Source organism: Morchella sextelata, assembly GCF_020137385.1.
Source record: "Morchella sextelata strain SCLS chromosome Unknown scls_3, whole genome shotgun sequence".
NCBI classification, from domain to species: domain Eukaryota; kingdom Fungi; phylum Ascomycota; class Pezizomycetes; order Pezizales; family Morchellaceae; genus Morchella; species Morchella sextelata.
This window is the reverse complement of record NW_025408618.1, coordinates 422,117-440,427: the sequence shown is the minus strand read 5'-3', so window position 1 is coordinate 440,427 and position 18,311 is coordinate 422,117. Positions and strand designations below refer to the sequence as shown.

Sequence of the window (18,311 nt, the reverse complement as noted above, 5' to 3'; positions counted from 1 at the left end):
GAATTGAGATTGTGCGCAGCTCCTACACACTGAGCCAATTTCGGAACACACAACTCCACACCAAGCGAATCAGAAGTGTTTTGATTGCCCTTCTAGAAGCATGCACCCAACCTTCTAGCGCAGCAATCTAACCGGTGGGCTGAGCCGGCCGTTGATACCCTCGTTCCGCACGATTGGGAACTCACGATAAGATTGCCTTGTCCGCAGCAGAATCTGCAGATAGAAGAGGGGGAAACGCAGAAATAAATATCGGGGGAGCCCTTACTGGAAATGTGAATTGCATCATCACTACTTTAAACTTAGATTGGAGAGAATTGAGTATCTCCCGAGACAGGGCACCTACATGCTATATAACTGCGTACATGTAGGTATGTACAATACATCTCTACCTACATGTAGATACACTCTGCCCTCAAACCATACATGTAAATGTAAAGTATCCACGTCTATCATGTATTCTCCGCAACACTGTTGATATGGCCACCTCTCTCGGTTATCGAGTTAAGGCACCGCCATTGTCCTGGCAGTCGGGACCTGATAAGGCTGGCCAGTTCTATTTACAGATGAAAAGTACTGTAGAGTAAAAGATCAGCGACTAAAATATTCCGAGATGAAGTCATTCCTGCAGAGCGCGCGGGTATCTAGTGGCATAACAAGGGCTTGTAAATTGTGAAAAGAGGAAACTCCTGTTATCAGTGTGAGGCTCTGCTCAATCAATACATGTCAAGTATTATGTTGCGGTGATGGTAACTGCCGAAACCCAATGCTATGAGCCGGTATAATTATGTCAAAAATAAAATACATAGATGATCTAAACAGTGGGGAAGATTGTTCGGAAGTTGGCCTTGAATGCATCCTAAAATAAACGAAACTCTGCAGCTTTGTTCTTTGATCATTTGTCGACCGCTGTTGCCGCGTCGGGTGGCGGCGGCTGCGGCCTCATACGTGTGCCCTGTAACCTGTGACGAAGTCGACGTCCTCCCAGAAGTACAAGCCATGCCTGGACAGCTTCGCCGATAACCAATTCACCTCTCTTATCAAGAAAAAAAAAAAAAGCTGTCAACTATCAACATGCCTCGTCCTGCAGCCTCAGGCTACGAAAGACTCGCTCAGGATGCCCAGTTCTCGGATTCGGATGATGACGATCGTGATTCTATCGTTGACTATCCCGGCCGCGTTGTTTCAATCCAGCCGCACCCAACAGCTATTCATCCAACACCATACACCCCGATATCCCCCTCTGTTACCCATCACAATGGTCGGGCTATGAAACGTACGCGGAGCAATAGCTCTGGCGTCGACATCAAAGCTATCAATGCGCGCTTGGAACGTTGGAGTAGGGAGATCGCTAGCAAATTCAAATTAAAGAAAGGACGGTCCCATCATGACCAACCGCCCTTGGAGATCGTTTATTCTGTCTTTTTACCGCCGGATGGCTCTAGACCTGCGTTGGATGGGACTCCAGAAGCTTCGCCGGAGCTACCGGAAAACACACATCTTGCACAAGAGCAATTTGAAGAGATCGTAGAGTCTGTCAGAACTGCTATCAGAAAAGGCATTGATCCCAAACTTATCAAGCAAGGATCATCAGGAAGCTATTTTATGCGGAATAGTGATGGGAAGATCGTGGGTGTTTTCAAGCCGAAGGATGAAGAGCCGTGAGTTTTCTTCGCGTTCAAAAGCCCCCCCCCCCCCCGTGCTAAGCTCTTGATTAGATACGGAAAACTGAATCCTAAAATGATGAAATGGCTGCACCGCACTTTGTATGTCCTGAGAAACTCCAAGATCATTTTTTCGACTCTTCCTACAATTTCATTGACTGACAAATCCTTACAGGTTTCCATGTTTCTTCGGTCGTGCATGGTTTGTAGTTTTGGGCACTTAAAAACGAAAGATGCTGATTCTTTCAATTATAGCTTGATACCAAACCTTAGTTATATATCCGAAGCAGCGGCTTGTGTTCTTGACCGACAGCTAAGAACGTTTTTGGTTCCTTACACAGATATTGTTAAGCTATCTAGCAAAGCTTTTCATTATGATTATTGGGATCGGCGAGCATATTACAGGAGATCTAAGCCGCTGCCTCCGAAGGTTGGAAGTTTTCAAGTATTCCTTCAGGGATTTCAAGGTACACAGTGATAGATTTCCCAGTTAACAGAGCTCAACACTGATGGCTTCAAAAGATGCAAACGTATTCCTTCGTAAATATCCATGGCCGGATCAGTACAATTCTGGTTTCCGGACAGATGCTGCCCCGAGGAGACGAGCACCCTGGGCCTCGGCTTGCCGGCCAAGCGGTGATGAAGATGATCTTTCTGACGGTGATTCAAATACACCCTCTCAGACCGATGACCCGAATAACAGACGGTTTGTTTGGACCGAGCAGCTTCAACAGAACTTTAGAGAAGAGCTCGAAAAACTCGTAATTTTAGATTACATCATGAGGAATACAGACAGAGGTCTCGACAACTGGATGATCAAAGTTGATTGGAAGACCCAGGAAGTTTCAGTTGCTAGTCACCCAACTCACCTCAACGTCAATTTACAGCCGGCTACACAGACTCTACAGGCCACGACTAGCGAGCCGAACCCTGCTGGAATGAATAATAGTCTGCGTCCGGCTACGCCGATATACCGAGTTCAGGAGCCTATGGTTGCGAGTTCGAGATCTGTCACTCCCCAAATCGGTGCCAGTGCCACAATTACAATTGGCGCCATTGACAACTCATTGGCCTTTCCTTGGAAACATCCGGATCAATGGCGTAGTTTTCCATTTGGTTGGCTATTTCTCCCTGTATCACTTATTGGACAACCATTTTCCCAAAAAACTAGAGATCATTTTATTCCGTTGCTCACGTCTACGAAATGGTGGGCCGAAACACAGACGATGTTGCGAAGATTATTCGAACAGGACTCGGACTTTAAGGAAAGAATGTTTCAAAAGCAAATAGCAGTACTCAAGGGACAGGCCTTTAATGTCCTTGAAACTTTGAAAACCCCAGACCAGGGTCCTTTGGAGCTTACAAGGAGGGCAAGAGTTCACGTTTGGGTGCGCTTTTCTTATCAATTACCCAATTTTAGAGAGGTGTGCTAATCGAATTTGAATCTAGGATGACGAGATGGAGGTACCTGTCGCAGTTCCCTTACGTGTACCATCATCAGAATCTCGCCACCGTCGAGAAACAGATCTGGAACGTGGCTTTGACGAAGAAGCTGAAATGGATATCGGTGCTGCTGTCGCCTCGGCGCCCCTATTGCGTGAACATGATCTCCTGGGTCTTTCACCCCCTCGATCGGAAATTCCTAGCTCCGCAAGACTTGGAATGTCAAGGACTCATAGCCTTCAGAGTAATCAATCAGGATCATCTTCGAACCAGAATGGCGATATTCTTTCGGCTTCACCAATGTCCGCGGCAGACTCGTTAGCTTCCAAGTTCTCATTGGGGCATGAAGCGAACCCGAGTGTACAGTCCTCGTCAATGAACGCCCCCCGATCAAGTCGTCGCAGCCATAAGAGCTTCGATGAGCGACGGTCCCCTATTGAAAGGAAGAAACCAGGACCCAACTTTCTTGATCAGCGGAAACGAAGATTTTCTTTGACTTCCAGTGCGGGACCGCCACGAAATGTGTACAATGATGATGATGCCGAAGGTGATTTAGGATACTCGGCTGTTGACGGAAGCGAAGGGGCCCAAAGGAAGGTCATAGTAGAGAGGCTGGAGGCTGTGAAATCAAGGAATCCGGTGTTCACTTGGTGTTAAGTTTGGACTTTTACGTAATATGAAGAGGATAGATTATCTTTCTATTTTCTTCTCCCCAATCGGTTTTATTATTAACTGCCTCTTGACGCATTTTGTCAACCCGCAAAATTTGTTAGCTTATGTGCTTCTATGTTTTTCTTTCTTTCTCTTTTTCTTTCTTCCGAGAGTTATGGCGCCGAGGTATATATAAATAGTTTACTAGGGATACTCCTGACATAAAAGTACCGAAATCATAAAAGGAACATTTTTCTTTGATCACAATTACCTACATGTAGTTACAAATAGATTGGGCATAGGTACATGTAACTTAAAATCTAGCACTTTGAAATCTGGATTGAAACCATTCCCAGCCCAACCCAACCGATTCCCCTTGACTTCACCAAGAGCCATTGTATGGATATTGGCATTGTTGAGGGTTTCTTTCTTGGTTATATATATATATATATATTATTCTTGGCTTATTTCCTGCTCCTTAAAGGGATTATTTTTTTGGAATACATACGTAAGTGGGCCTTGGGGTACAAAGGGTCTTTGTAGCTACCATCGATAAGTATATAGATATGCCGAGCTTGCCTCTATTTCTCTTTTTTTTTTCTTTTTTGTTTATAGGGTTTTGCTCAAGCTAATATCTACTTGCTGCGAGAATAAGTTTCCGCCACCACTTTTATATTACAACCGCATTTTCACGTACAAATTTGGCGGAAACTTATTCTCACCGCAAGCAATATAATCTACTAATAACAACTTTAACCCTCCTTGTACGTACGATAGTATTTCCACCATATCATACATGCCAACCGTAATAAGAGTTGATGAACCGAGCCAGGTCTCATATTTCAGAGATCCAGAAATAATGGTCTACCAATTCAAATTCGTATATTCTATTTTAATAGAACACAAAGCCTACCACATTGCAATTGTATAAAAATCTAATTCTATGAGTTGGCGGAATAAAAAAACTATGATCAGAGAAGATAGGATGATACAATTGCATAATTCGAACATATACTACTACTACTCACCCGGAAAAAGAGCAAAAAGGCTCATAAATCGGTAGGCACAAATTTGCAAAGACTATCGGCATTACTGGTATGGTGAGCGCTAATTAAAGATGTAGTTAAGTTTCATCCATCATAATGGTTAAATACATCATTCAAATTTTTTTTACCAACTACTATGTTGTGGCTTTTGTAGGCCGGAAAGTTTAAAGTTCACCAAGTTTAGTTGATTCCAAATTTTGTTATCAGCCCGTAGCTAATCCAAGGTACATGTATACTTGTAGGTACAATCATTGATCTACTCATATATTTAAGCTCCTTAGGGCTTAGGTCACAGGATAACCGAGTACTAGTCTAAGTGCTCTATTAAGCGAGCAGAGCCGCATAACCTTAACCCAACCTCAACTTTCAGGTTACTAGTCAACTGGTGCAGAGGAAATCATCCCCCTCCAGAACTCTAGTTTAGGCTAGACTCTTATTAAATTTCAGTATTGTGTTTTCAGCGCATACGTGAATTCATTCACGAGTTTTTTGGTACATAAATGACCTTGCATGAGACACATAACTGCCGACGTATGATGTATGTATGTAGGTAAATGCGCAGTGCATAGGACACTTGGTAGGCGTGGTCGAATCGGGTTTATACATGTACTACAGACTATCATAATCTTCATCCAACTCTTTTCTCATAGAAGGCACGTACTACAACTCCAATTCATCTTTGTTTTTACTGTGCCTGATATTCGTGATGGTGGTGCCCTGGCGCTTTCGCTCGGACGGGTGTAAGTTCTCCGAAGAGGATTGGGAATGTCTTCGCACGACCATCATTCGATCATTGCATCTTAATTCAGTCGGTTTGGGAGGTCCTTTGGCCCATGGGACGGAATGGGATGATTGGTTTGAGAATCTCCTGTATGCAGGCGGCATTGGAGAGAAGTATTGGGGGGAATCTCGGGGAAGGGAATGGATATTTCCTAGAGACAAGACCGCGTGAGTATGCCGTCTTTTTTTTTTTTTTTTTTTTTTGTTTAATTCATTAATTGCATATTCATCTCCCTCTTCTTTTTTTTGCGAGATATTATTTTAGAAGAGTACTGAACATAGACATGTAGAATTCAAACAGTTTTGAGGGCTCAGATAGTGGAGATGGCTGGAGTGGAAAGATCAAAGCTCAAGGTTGGAAAAGCAGCAGAAACACCTAATCCGGAAAATGAGACGGTAAACCCACCCGCAGGTGCCATACTTGAAAACGAGCCGAAGGGTTGTGGCGACGTAGCAAGTAGCAGCTCTGCTACAGCTGATCCTCAACGCCGAGGCCCTGGTCGTCCTAAGAAAAAGTCCCAGACTCCAGGGGCGAGATCGAAAAAACATATTGCGATAGAAGAAAACAGTTTGAATTCGGTTAAGAGATCTCGAGTATCAAAAGGGGAAGGAACAGAAATTGCCAAAGCCAGTGAGAATAATAGCACTAGCGACAATAATACCAATCATAACGGCGCTTCTCTCGTCAAAGCGTTGAGATCTCCCGCCATTACCCCAACACCTATCAGCGGAAACCCGGGACTGGTATTTGAGACTCGCTTCGCCAACTCTCAAAAGGCAAAATTCATCTACGCTAACGATACGCCCTCTTTGTCTCTTTTTTCCAAAAAAGTACGAGAGAAGTTTCAGTTGAAAAAGGAGCAAAAAATTGACAGTATCGAGGTGGAGATCGGTACCAAAGTGTTTGTTGTTGATTTGGATGAAGAGAGAGATTGGATATCTGTCATTGGAGTTGCCGAGAAGACCTGCAATACAGGAATTGGGGGTAGTAGTTGGGGTTGTATGAGACTGGCGGGTTTATTCCCTATCAATTTCCATTCTACTTTCCCTCGTTTCTTTTTTTCTTTGCTCCTTCAAGTGATTCCGAAATCGTTCCTCAGAATACCTTACGACCTTCCCGAGATCGTCCCGTGTTATAGCTAGAAGGTCTGCCGCTGCTTGTAGCAAAGTTTGGTGCTCTAGCGGTAATACCGATGTTGATGAATAGCAAAGATATTGATCGCCAGGCCTTTCCATTTTTTCTTCTTGTTGTGCTACTGATTGGAGTTCGATCTGGGAATTTAATTTTCGTAGATCATCACTGGAGGCGTCGCTTCCCTTCTCAGAATCGGCCTGCATTGTACCCTGGCTCATAGCTATTCCTTCATGTTCAATCGGGAACAAATTTAATATTTGTTCCGTCACTGCCCAATCCAGTTTGTTAGCACATTTCAGGAAAAGCAGTGGCCCTTCACAAGAGGAAGCATACGTTTAGTGTTAGAATTACTTGTCCAAGTCTTTTCGAACCAGTCCATGTATTTATCCAACTCTTCCCCATTCATATCAAAAATGTCGATTTCCTTTACATCAACTTCAAGTCTTTTTTTACTACTTTCCCCATCGATGCCTCCCAAAAGGCCCTTACGTTCCGCGTTACCTAAACGCAAAAACCTGTCCCAAGCTTCCCACTTTAATCCAACTGCTGCAGGCTCTGTGTTGGATTCCGGAGTCCTAGATACGCCATCGAGTCCATATAACAGCTTTGTGGCGATAATAACAAGAGCCATTAATTGTGCCTCAGGCCAGGCTGATACTCTCTTTGCCGGAAGTAAGCCATTCCAGACAAACGTGAGTGACATTAGATCGCTGAGACGCTTGACAGCGAGGTAAACCTCAACTACGAAATGAAATTCAGCGCTTGTCGGGAAGGTAATAGTGATTCAGGGGAATATACGAGGGAATCCAAGATCTTTGATGTAGCGAAATACCATTAGTGTAGTATCTATCGGAGGGAAACTCATGCCAAATGAAGTCTGGTACATCGCCACTAGCTCTTGAACAGTGTGATATAAAAGACCTTGTTTTGGTTTCGACTACTGTTCATTAGTCTTTATAAGGCCATGAAAGCATCATAGGTATACCGTACTTTTGGGTCCAAGGAAACTATATAATGTAGGTCCAGCCTAGACCTCATCTCCGCTGGAATGTGATCGATAGCTCTCAGATAAATCAGCTTCTCTTCCCCAATCCATCTATGCATATCGCCTAACGAAACAACAACCCTTAACAGCATCAATCCAAGGTAGCACAATCCTACGGATGCAATGAGCCTCGGTCTGTCACTGGCCTTTGGAATCTTCCGTCGGCGGCGGATTTTGTTGCGGGTATTCAACGTTATATTGGTCGAAGCTTGAGATTCCTCGTCACTTGTGTATAGATACTCTGATTGGCTAGACCAGCCGGTTGTTGATGACCACCCGTTGATCGAACCCTCGACATCTGGGCCATCTTCTTGCGATGGGGCAACGTCCGAAACCCCTGGGATAGTCGCAGAGGTATTCTTCAGTTGAAGTGCCCATAGGTCACGGACCATTATCTGCATCCGCCGTGTTAATCAAGGACTAGAACCTTACTAGGGTACGCATACATTTATGTCGTATAATCCTGGGTCAAGAATGGCCTACCTCCAATTCTGCGGGAAAGCCCTTCTCATTGATGAGCCAGTGAACTTGTTTTTGGAGAATTAATTGATAGCACTGTAAGAAGAGTTCAAACCCTCTTCTTCCACGAAGAACTATTGTGTGTAAGTAATATTCTCTGCCTCGTTCAGGCTGCCCCGTTAAAAAAAATCATACCTCTCTGAACCTTTTCTTTCTCTTGATTCTTTCTCGCTGCTCTGTCGCCCTGTGGCCCGAACCCCTCGTTCTCCGCCTCAATTTCGAGCTCACCCTACTCATTATTTAATGAAAATTCGTGTGTGGATTTTGTAAAGTAGAGCTTTGGGAAATTACCTCTCTTAAATGGCCGTTTTTACAGAACCACTGGCCATCATCTAGGTAGAATAAAGTCTGTTTGCAGTTATCAACGCCGCAGCGGGAAAGACGCTTGTAGTCCATCTTTACGACGACGAGGGAGTGAGAGTGTTGTGATTTCACGGTAAGTCGATTGATTTGTTAAGGAATGAACGGAACAAAAGAATTAGCCCACTCACTACTTTACATTGAGCCTCAATTTCCCCACCTTTTACAAGGATTGAACCCGCGGCGGCAAGCACATCACATCGTTCATGGGTTCATGGGTTCATGGTTTCCAACGTGCATAACAGGAGTTTGATAAGGCTTGACCAGTCTAGCAGTTTTTGTTTTCACTTGCTTATCACTGTGGTGAGAATACTTATTTACCGAAACAGAATTTGCTCAGATACATTTTGGATTATTCTACCAACCATATCTGAAAAAGGCCTCTCTCTGTTCATCTTTTTGTTGGTACTTAATCTCGTCGAGGTAAAAAGAACAAATTCGATTTTTTTTTTAAGATTGACCTCCGCCTTAGTTCACTTTTTTTCACACCCAAATTCTCCAATTATCAGAGTTGATGAAAACCCAATGAACAAGCCTCGCTCCCGGAAAAAAAGAAAGAAAAAAAACAGAACCGAAAAGAAAAAAGCGAGATCACTGATCCACAAAATGACAGAGGAGAGTTGAAATGCGCTTATTTCGGGGCCTCCTTGACGGAGATGGCAGCCTCCTCACCCATAGCAGAGATAATAGTAATAACTATAAAACAAATAATTAGTTCACAAATCCAAGGTAAACAAAGAAGGGAAATGACATACGGATGTCAGTGCCTTCATCCTCGTAAGCCTGAATCTTCTCGCCAACTTCTCCCTCGGGGAGCTTGACGTCGCTCTTCTCGCTACCATCGGGCCTGATGAGGTGAAGGAACTCATCCTCGATGTGGGAGAACTGGTATTCAGTGCGGGAGACGTTGGGGACATCCATGTTGTGGGTGGACGGGCAAAGTTCTTCGAGCTTCTTGCCAGTGAAGATATCAATGGCAACCAAGTGAACCTTGGCGTGACCGTGCTTTCCAGTCTTAGATGTGCTCATCTCGACAATCTTGCAGGGGCGGTTCTTGATAACGACGTGCCTATGGAAGGTTCGAGAAACGTCAATATACCCGTATATCATAATGAGACATCGGATCGATGCAGGAACGGCGGAGAATCTAAGACATACCCGTTCTTGCGGAGTGCAGAGCACTGCATGGGGAACGTAGCGGAAGCACCGGCCGAAGCCGACTCAAAGGTGTGGTTGTGCTATAAAATACAAACGTCAGTTCTCAAGTCTAACAAAGCTTCATCTTCCTTCGTGGTTCTTTCCATGTGCGCTGATTGAGAGTAGTAGCGGTTTTGTGCGGGGTAGAAAAATAGTGAAATTATCACGGTCTCGTGGAAGCGGGGAATAAAACATGGGAGGAATTAAAAGAGTAAGAACAAAATGCACACCTGCTCATCGTTGTCGGCCATCTTGAAAGAATTATAAAGCGACTTTTTTTTTGAATGAGATGAAAAAGAAAGTAGCGGGCTAAACGGAGACTACGATGTAGATGAGGAGGAGAGAAGGGATCGAGGGTGGGTGTGGGAATAGAACAGATAAAAGGGCTTGGGGCTGGTGGAGGGGCAACAGGAAAAAATACCCCACTTGGTTTTTTTTTCAATTTTGGTTTACGGCGAGTTTGAAGCAGTTTCATTCCGCGTACATGATTGGTGGTGACTACTCTTAATCAGGCCGAGTAATCAGGGCTCAGCCCCATGAAGCTTACTCAGCTCAGAATAAGAATACTTGGCAGGCACCCATATTGCGATTTCCCAAGTTTTTAACACCTCCTTACTTACTTCCGGAAACATACCAGAAAAGATATGCGGCCCCCTCTTCTTACCTATCGTCTTTTTCACCACACATTTATACGTCATGAAAGACTCTACAAAACGAAAGCCTCGTCGCAGCACCAAGATATCCCGTCCTTCATTCGATATGCAGAGTCTGTATCTATGACGCCCGATGCTACGATATATGTTGGAACTATCTATGAGTAGGTCTCCTGCTCTACCTTCTACATCCACATTATTTAGCAATGGCTGTAGATTTTAAGGCTTGTGCCCATCATCAAGGTACACCGTTTTTGCCGCTCTCTCAGCTCTTCGCATGAAGCTTGGTCGTTGCGGTATGCCGGGCGACCATGGCATAGACTTACGTGGGACCTGGGATATACCAGGTCTTCCTAAAGAAGATCCAAACTTATCGGGAATCCCAATTATTGTTTCATGTAAGGCTCATAAACTTACATCCGGCCCTGCACAAATTCGCGAGTTGGAGGGGGCTTTAGGATCATCAAGCCAGGATACAATTGGGATATTGGCCACTGTATCATCTTGCACTCGTGGCGCCATAAGTCAAATGCTTTTGTCCAAGCGACCCTTGGCCTATTGTTACGTCAAACCGTACGCGGATGGAGGTCAATTGCAGCAGTTTGTCTGGAATTCGGCAGCTGGTATACTTTTACAGGGGCTGGAGGCGAAAATGAGATACTCCGTCGGGAAGGGGGAGGAAATAAAAGGGGAAATGGTCCTTACATTTAATGGAAAAGCACTTAGCAGAAATGCTAGGAAACCAAAGGAAATATAATCTGGTTGGTCATTAATGAGCAGACAATCCCCAATCCTGTACTCTAATCCCCATGGCACATACATACCCAACAACCTCCCATATCACGTACCAAGAAGTAGCAAATCCGTATTGATGATTGTTGTAAAACTCTGTAATGCGCATCGCCTCAGATGCATGAGTAACGGGGACGATCTTGATAAGTGCATGGACTTAATTGCACATAAGCACTTACACGTATCTAAGCGATACACACAACTTGTCTTCAAAGAAGTTAGGCATGTGTCAATGGCGGAGGACCTGCTTCCCTATTAATTATAGCAAGACTGATACGATACTTACTTCAGTTTCACTGCTGTTCATAATAGACCAATCAGATAATACATGCTTATATGGAATCGAGTGCTATTTTATGATGCCGGTATTCTGCTTACCTTTATCAATACAATCTGTGTAATCGAAGTCCAGCATACTACATGTATATATAGTAGGGGTATTTACTTCTTCAAATACATGCTCTAGATCTCTTATATGACTTACATGGACCGCTTAAAGTAATTGGCAGTGGCGTGTTCTAAAATATGTATGAGGAGAAGATGCATCACCGACCTACTTTATTGTCCAAGATACAGACCGTATATGCGTGCTGTATACATGACACCGACTATTAAGCCAAATTCAAACCTTGAATTAATAGGATAATGGATTTTGCCTCAGAATATGGCATATTCAATCTGGAGCCGGGGTATTCAGCTTCTTGAGAAATCCTGTGACATATATACCGCGCAGATACCACATAAAAGTTCGTTCTAGGTTAAATAACTAGATGTATTCTAATCTAATTCGATCTGGCCTGAGATTACGATGTTGAAAACCAAAAAACCAAAAAAACCAAAAACCCAAAAGTAAATGGCACCGATGTTAATGTGTTTTCTACTCTAAGACAACCTGGTGAGCAACAATGACCTCACGTATCTACATGTACATGTAGGTTCCGGGTAAAGAGGTATGTATAGGTTCCTATGTACCTACATGTATGCACACACTTATGTGGCTTCTTACACGAATAGGCTTGAGACTGTATACTGTATATAAGACGTAACCTGATGTTTTTCTCGGAGTAAAAATAAATACGAGTACCTGTAGGCACATGTATGTACTCTACCGCTGCACATGTTAGAGGTTGGAAATTGTAGAACGACCTGAAGGTTTAATATAGTTTAGGGAGTGGTATAATTGAAAGGAGAAAAAAAGTGTAGTAAATGTATGTAGGCATTGTAATAATAATACTAGTAGTAATATATTCGGGCGGGAGATTGGGCGAATTTGGTAGGAGTTGTGGATGTGGATGTCGGGGCCAATCGGGCGGAGATTAGCTGCTCGTTGGGGGAGAGAAGGGGAGAAAGAAAAAAAAAAACACGGTGGCAGGCAAACAGCCAGGGCAACCAGAAACGCGATTACACTATTATAGATGTAGGATACATGTAGGGTCTGTATGATGGTTAGAATTTTGACTGAAGTTGAAGATTATTACATGTAGTTACCTATTACGGCGTGAGAACAATTCATTACCCAAACTCTCCCGTCCTTCTCTGTGACAATCCTGTTCTTTGCCGCCCGTGTGTGACGACCTCGTCACCACGCCCTCGATCTCTCCTTGACTCTCCTCTAGTTTGGTAGCCCTCGCTCTCGTTTGTCTCTCTTTTCGCTGCCTCGTGGTAAGTCCTCTCTATTTTGTCCGTTTATATTTCTGTTTATTCATCTGTACCTATCAAAATTATTCCTCCTCTCATCCCTTCCAAGATTTTTTCGGTTCCTTGTCTATGCCCGGAAGGCCTGGGGCAAGGTTGTCGATCCTCTTGGGCGAGATACGCTGACGACGTTGGCACTGACTTTATCTTCCCTTTACCTAGCTCCTGAGGCAACGATACCTTCACTCTCTCCCACATAATCTACCCCCCGGCTACCAACACGTCTGTCCAGAATACTCAGCAGCGTTGGAGAACCATTCGTTAATTATTACGGAGCCCGGTTCGAATATCTAAGCCATTGATGCGGAGTCGACGCTCTTCGAGAGATTCGAGACCCTCCATCACTGCAGACGACGGTGAAGACAGCGAGGCCTCGCCGGTGGAAGGGAACGAGGAATGTCAATTTTCCTCTGCTTTAAATATCCAGGACCGAGGCGAAGAGATAAAGACAGCACATAATTCCCCTACAAAACCTCTCTGGATTCCACCGCGGGACCGAGATCGAGAGCCTTTAGACGCGACACCAACACTGACAAAGGAAGGGATGGAGGACACACGGGGCTACAAGTCTTCACGAGTACGGTCGGCATGGTTATGTTCGTTATCAACACTAACTGTTATCCTTTTCTCGGCGTTCCTCCTCTGGGTCAGCATAACATCCTTTACAGACCTTCAATGCGACTCTAAAGGTTGTCGGATGCCACGCATGTCCCCTGTTTACATCCGGGAGAAGGATTTCGACACGGAACATACTAGATTTGCCAGCAAATATAGTCTCTATCTATACCGGGAGCATAATGTGGATATCGATTATCCGGTAAGTTCCTCCTTTTCCTTGGGCGCTTCCAGATCTTCCTTGACGTTTCCGTGTTGGTTCTGTGAAGGATCTTTGGCCTATCTTGGATGCAAGAAGCGAGTTTGCAAAGAAAAATGGGCGACCTGATACATTTGATCCGTTCACAATTGATTGCTCGCGGTCCCAAGTTGTTCCAAGTCATTTGCTGAGGTGCTTGCAGCCCAAGGGCGTGCCAGTGCTTTTTATTCCGGGAAACGCTGGTAGCTACAAGCAAGTACGCCCGATAGCTGCCGAGGCTGCGCGCACTTTCAAAGAAGCAGCAGCTAAAGACGAAAACCTAATGAAACTTGGACAACGTGGTCTCGATTTCTTCACGGTTGATTTTAATGAAGATATAACCGCATTCCATGGTCAAACAATGCTCGACCAGGCCGAATATTTGAATGAGGCTGTTGCGTACATTCTTTCTCTCTATCACGACTCCCGAAAGGCCACAATGGATTCGGATCTTCCGGATCCAAGTTCTGTGATAATTTTTGGCCATTCGATGGGGGGGATAGTCGCCCGTACCATGTTGATCATGCCAAATTACCAATCAAACTCCATCAATACTATTATCACCATGTCAGCACCTCATGCTCGGCCGCCAGTATCTTTCGATAAACAGATAGTGCAGACGTACGATGATATAAACAACTATTGGCGGAGATCTTTCTCGGAAAAATGGGCAAACAATAATCCATTATGGCATGTTACTCTGGTTTCTATTGCTGGTGGGGGTTTGGACAATGTTGTGCCTTCAGATTACGCCAGTATTTCATCATTAGTTCCGGACACACATGGATTTACGGTTTTTACATCTTCAATGCCAAATGTTTGGGTTGGGGTAGATCATTTGGCAATTCTCTGGTGCGATCAGCTCATGAAAGTTGTTGCCCGGTCTATGCTAGATATCATCGATGTGAAAAGGCCTGGACAGACGAAGCCTCGAGCAGAAAGGATGCATTTATTCAAGAAATGGTATCTTACGGGCATGGAACCTGTTGCCGAGAAAACACTACCGCACAAAGGTTTGATATCTATTTATCGGTAATTTTTCCAGGACTCATAGCTAATTTGAACAGAGCCTACTACACTATTGACTCTTGAAGATAACTCGCACTCGATCATTACTCTTGGGCAAAAGCTTGTTTTGAGGCAACTTGGTGAATCGCAAAAGCCTCGTGCATACTTGATGCCTGTGCCACCATCTCGTAGAGTCGGAACCACGAAATTTACACTATTGACAGACCAAAAATTGGATGGTGTTCGGGATTCAAAGCTGGAGGTTTTGTTTTGCAGTGTGTTCCCTCTTCAAGCTGGGCAAACGGCAGCAATATTCTCTATGAATATGGATCTGTCTGGAGACAGTTCTGGATCGACCCGCCTTGCATGCAAAAATGCCGCTGATGATGTCATTCAAATGCCTGCATCGTACCGAAACTCAAAACACTCATTTGATTCAGCCCAGCCATTTTCATCTTTGCAATATGATTTTGAGGACCTCGCTGAGCACCAGTTTGTGGCTGTTGTTGACAAGGCTAGTAGAGTATCACAAGGTTGGGTAATTGCAGAGTTCATCGAGAAGAAGGATGCCAGTGTTCAATCAAACGTCGGTCTACGTGGGTTGTTATTGGATGGGGTTCGAACAACTTTGCCAGCCGAACGTCCAATTGTGACTGAACTTCATATACCTGTAATGCACAGCAGCCTTCTGACGTATAAGCTAAATGTGGGTATCCAATCTTGCGGGGAAGACGGCCAGCTTTTTACCCCTCTGGTCCGTCAATACCTCATGGATCCGCATGAATCAAAGTATTTCGTCAATGTGCACACGGCCGACATAAGCCTTCACGGGACAGCACCATTTATACCTCCGGCTCTCCGCCCAAATAATAAGAAGGGATTGTCATTGCAATTTTGGACAGACCCAACCTGCAATTCAACTATAGATGTGTCAGTTGAGTTTGATTTCGTCGGAAGCCTGGGAAAACTTGTCATGCGGTACAGAACTGTCTTTGCTGCATTCCCTATGCTTGTGGTAGCTCTTGTCCTTAGAATACAATTTACCGAATATAATAACGGCGGTATGTTTTTTTTTGTAATCTTCCGGTCTGTGAATTTGTCTTGCTAATGGGATACTGTAGGCCGTTTCATAAGCTTCACCAGAGGCATAGAATTATTGATAAATAAAACACTACCATTCGTTATGATTTCGTTGTCCCTCCTAGCAGTTTCTCTCGGCTTCGCCAAGGCCGAGCAGGAAAAGCGAATATCATCTCCGTTTTCATGGCCAAAGTCTGCGGCCGAGCAGTCCTCTCCCACCATGGAGTTCGATAAAAACGATCTTCTGGTTGGGCTTGCAGATCCATTCTTTTGGTTCTTGGCACCATTATTTGCTTTATTAGCTGTTGGCGTGGTTGCTGTTCTAAACTATGGACTGATGATCTTGTTGCATGTTTTAACATTCATATATTCAATATTCATTCGATGGCCCAACTGGGTTAGTAATGAACGAAGGTAAGATATATGCGAAGGTCCCAGAATGGATCAAATAGCTGATTTTAGAAGACGCTCAATAGGTCCGACGTTTTCGTCAAGTAGCCCACGAAGACGGATCATGACAACCCTTATGCTTTTGTTTTTTGTAGCGACCCTTATTCCTTACCAGTTCGCCTACATGGTTGCTTGCATTGTCCAAATCGCAACTTGCGTCCGTGCATTGAAAGTTGCAAAAGAAAGCGTATGTTTCTCTCTCTAAGCGTCACCTCGTAACTCAACTCACGTGAAATTTTAGGGATACTCTGAACGCTCTGGGTCATCGTCAGATTTCTCCAACTACACTCATTCGATCCTTGTTATGATGCTTTGGATATTACCTATAAACCTACCCGTACTTGTTGTATGGATACATAACCTAGCAGTTCATTGGCTCACACCATTTTCATCCCACCACAATTTGCTCTCCATTATGCCGTTTATACTGCTTGTGGAAACCCTTACGACCGGAAATATGATCCCAAGAATTCCTAACCGGTATGTTTTCAAGACACTCTGGACCTCGAAATATCGCTGACCAAAGTTTGAAACGAATAGTATACGATTAATCACAAACATACTATTCCTCGGATTAGCATCTTATTCCGCCTTGTACGGCGTAACTTACGCATACCGACTTCACCATCTCGTCGATTTCGTCGTCGGATGGCTTGTTATTGTTCATTCCAGCACCGCCCCACCAACAGTTGCGGGCATAATAGAATTATTTAATGACGATGGAGATGACGACTCTTCCTCCAAGAAGCGTCAACTGTGAGGAAGATATCTATTGGAGATAAACAAGAAAATAAAAATCTTGTAGGACAGAAAACGGGCCTTTTTTCATGTTTAGAAAGTTCATATGGCAGCGAAGCGTTGGACTCTTTTGGATGGCGTTCTGCAGTATTCCTTTTTTTGCAACCCCCCCCCCCCCCCCCCCGGGGCCCCCATTTCGTTTTATTTTCACCTTGAACCTTTTCTATGGCTTACCATCGGACCTTTGTTTCATCCCTTGCTAACATGGAAGCTACTTGTACACTATTATATTCTTTTTCTCTCTCTTTTTTTTTTGGTTTTTAATGTCTAACTTTGTAAATAGGATTTTCTTTTGATTTTATCAATTTCTTTTTCTTTCTCTCTCTCCATGGCCCTCACTTCCTATACCTTTCTCCATGTGGCTCCACCACCACTGTGCCTCCCTCCCCCTTCTCCCTCTCCCTACATATACTACTACATTTTTTTTTCATGATAAAGAATACCCAGCGGACCCGTTCAGACTTTAATAGCAGTTGTGTGTGTGTGTGTGTGTGTGTATGTGTGTGTGTATCATCTTCTAGGGCTTTTTTTTTTTTTCAGAGGCGTGGATTTTTTTACCGTACTGTCGGGGGTTTTAAGATTCTTGCTTGGCAAATAAAGTTACTGCAATAGCTACATATCGTCTTGAAACAATTGGGCGGGCACTGAGGGTTGACGTTGCAATATTTGGGCTTGGGTGGCTTGTGCTTGGCACCGGATTTTTATACACGGCCTATATACATGTAGATTTGCTGGGATGCTTTGGTTATTTGGCCCACGATTCCGTTGCTCTTCGGGTTGGTTGGTTGATTGATTGCTGGGTCGGAGGGATCGATAGAAAAGTGGACGCTATAGGATCCGGGATGTATTTGGTGGGTTGGGGGGTTGCGATTGTTTATGTTACAAACTGTTGGCTATAGTATGAGACGGACACGAGACTACATAATGTTTATTCCATGCCCAGACCCCGGGACTCTTGTAGTGGGCACATGGCTACTACTACTACTACTATGTACATGTAGTTAAGCTGCCGGCCGACCAACCAATCACAGACAAGCATTGTGATGCAAAGTCCCGGGATGTAGTTACAGTACCACATGCGTGCCAAGATGTGATAGTAGGTGAGTGATGGCTCATGATCCAAAATCCGGACCAGGTTTTGTGTT

General features: G+C 44.2%; 4 protein-coding genes across 4 annotated transcripts; 2 read left to right on the top strand and 2 right to left on the bottom strand.

The window, feature by feature from the left end:
* Nucleotides 1-1,071: 1,071 nt before the first annotated feature.
* On the top strand, nucleotides 1,072-3,761 carry H6S33_008941 (uncharacterized protein; the record flags this gene model as incomplete). Its single annotated transcript, XM_044840282.1, has 6 exons — nucleotides 1,072-1,658; nucleotides 1,716-1,763; nucleotides 1,837-1,863; nucleotides 1,917-2,128; nucleotides 2,184-3,049; nucleotides 3,111-3,761. The coding sequence occupies 6 exons, from the start codon at nucleotides 1,072-1,074 to the stop codon at nucleotides 3,759-3,761; spliced, it is 2,391 nt and encodes a 796-aa protein (XP_044697756.1).
* A 2,837-nt stretch (nucleotides 3,762-6,598) lies between these two features.
* On the bottom strand, nucleotides 6,599-8,676 carry H6S33_008940 (uncharacterized protein; the record flags this gene model as incomplete). Its single annotated transcript, XM_044840281.1, has 7 exons — nucleotides 6,599-6,984; nucleotides 7,050-7,457; nucleotides 7,515-7,653; nucleotides 7,707-8,156; nucleotides 8,245-8,354; nucleotides 8,416-8,509; nucleotides 8,572-8,676. The coding sequence occupies 7 exons, from the start codon at nucleotides 8,674-8,676 to the stop codon at nucleotides 6,599-6,601; spliced, it is 1,692 nt and encodes a 563-aa protein (XP_044697755.1).
* Nucleotides 8,677-9,271: 595 nt separating this feature from the next.
* On the bottom strand, nucleotides 9,272-10,088 carry H6S33_008939 (uncharacterized protein; the record flags this gene model as incomplete). The annotated part of the gene is made up of 4 exons (XM_044840280.1): nucleotides 9,272-9,336; nucleotides 9,396-9,709; nucleotides 9,799-9,878; nucleotides 10,068-10,088. 4 exons carry the CDS (start codon nucleotides 10,086-10,088, stop codon nucleotides 9,272-9,274), a joined length of 480 nt encoding a protein of 159 aa, XP_044697754.1.
* Nucleotides 10,089-13,278: 3,190 nt separating this feature from the next.
* On the top strand, nucleotides 13,279-17,128 carry H6S33_008938 (uncharacterized protein; the record flags this gene model as incomplete). The annotated part of the gene is made up of 7 exons (XM_044840279.1): nucleotides 13,279-13,794; nucleotides 13,862-14,843; nucleotides 14,898-15,899; nucleotides 15,960-16,332; nucleotides 16,384-16,555; nucleotides 16,610-16,848; nucleotides 16,909-17,128. 7 exons carry the CDS (start codon nucleotides 13,279-13,281, stop codon nucleotides 17,126-17,128), a joined length of 3,504 nt encoding a protein of 1,167 aa, XP_044697753.1.
* Between the last annotated feature and the right edge of the window lie 1,183 nt (nucleotides 17,129-18,311).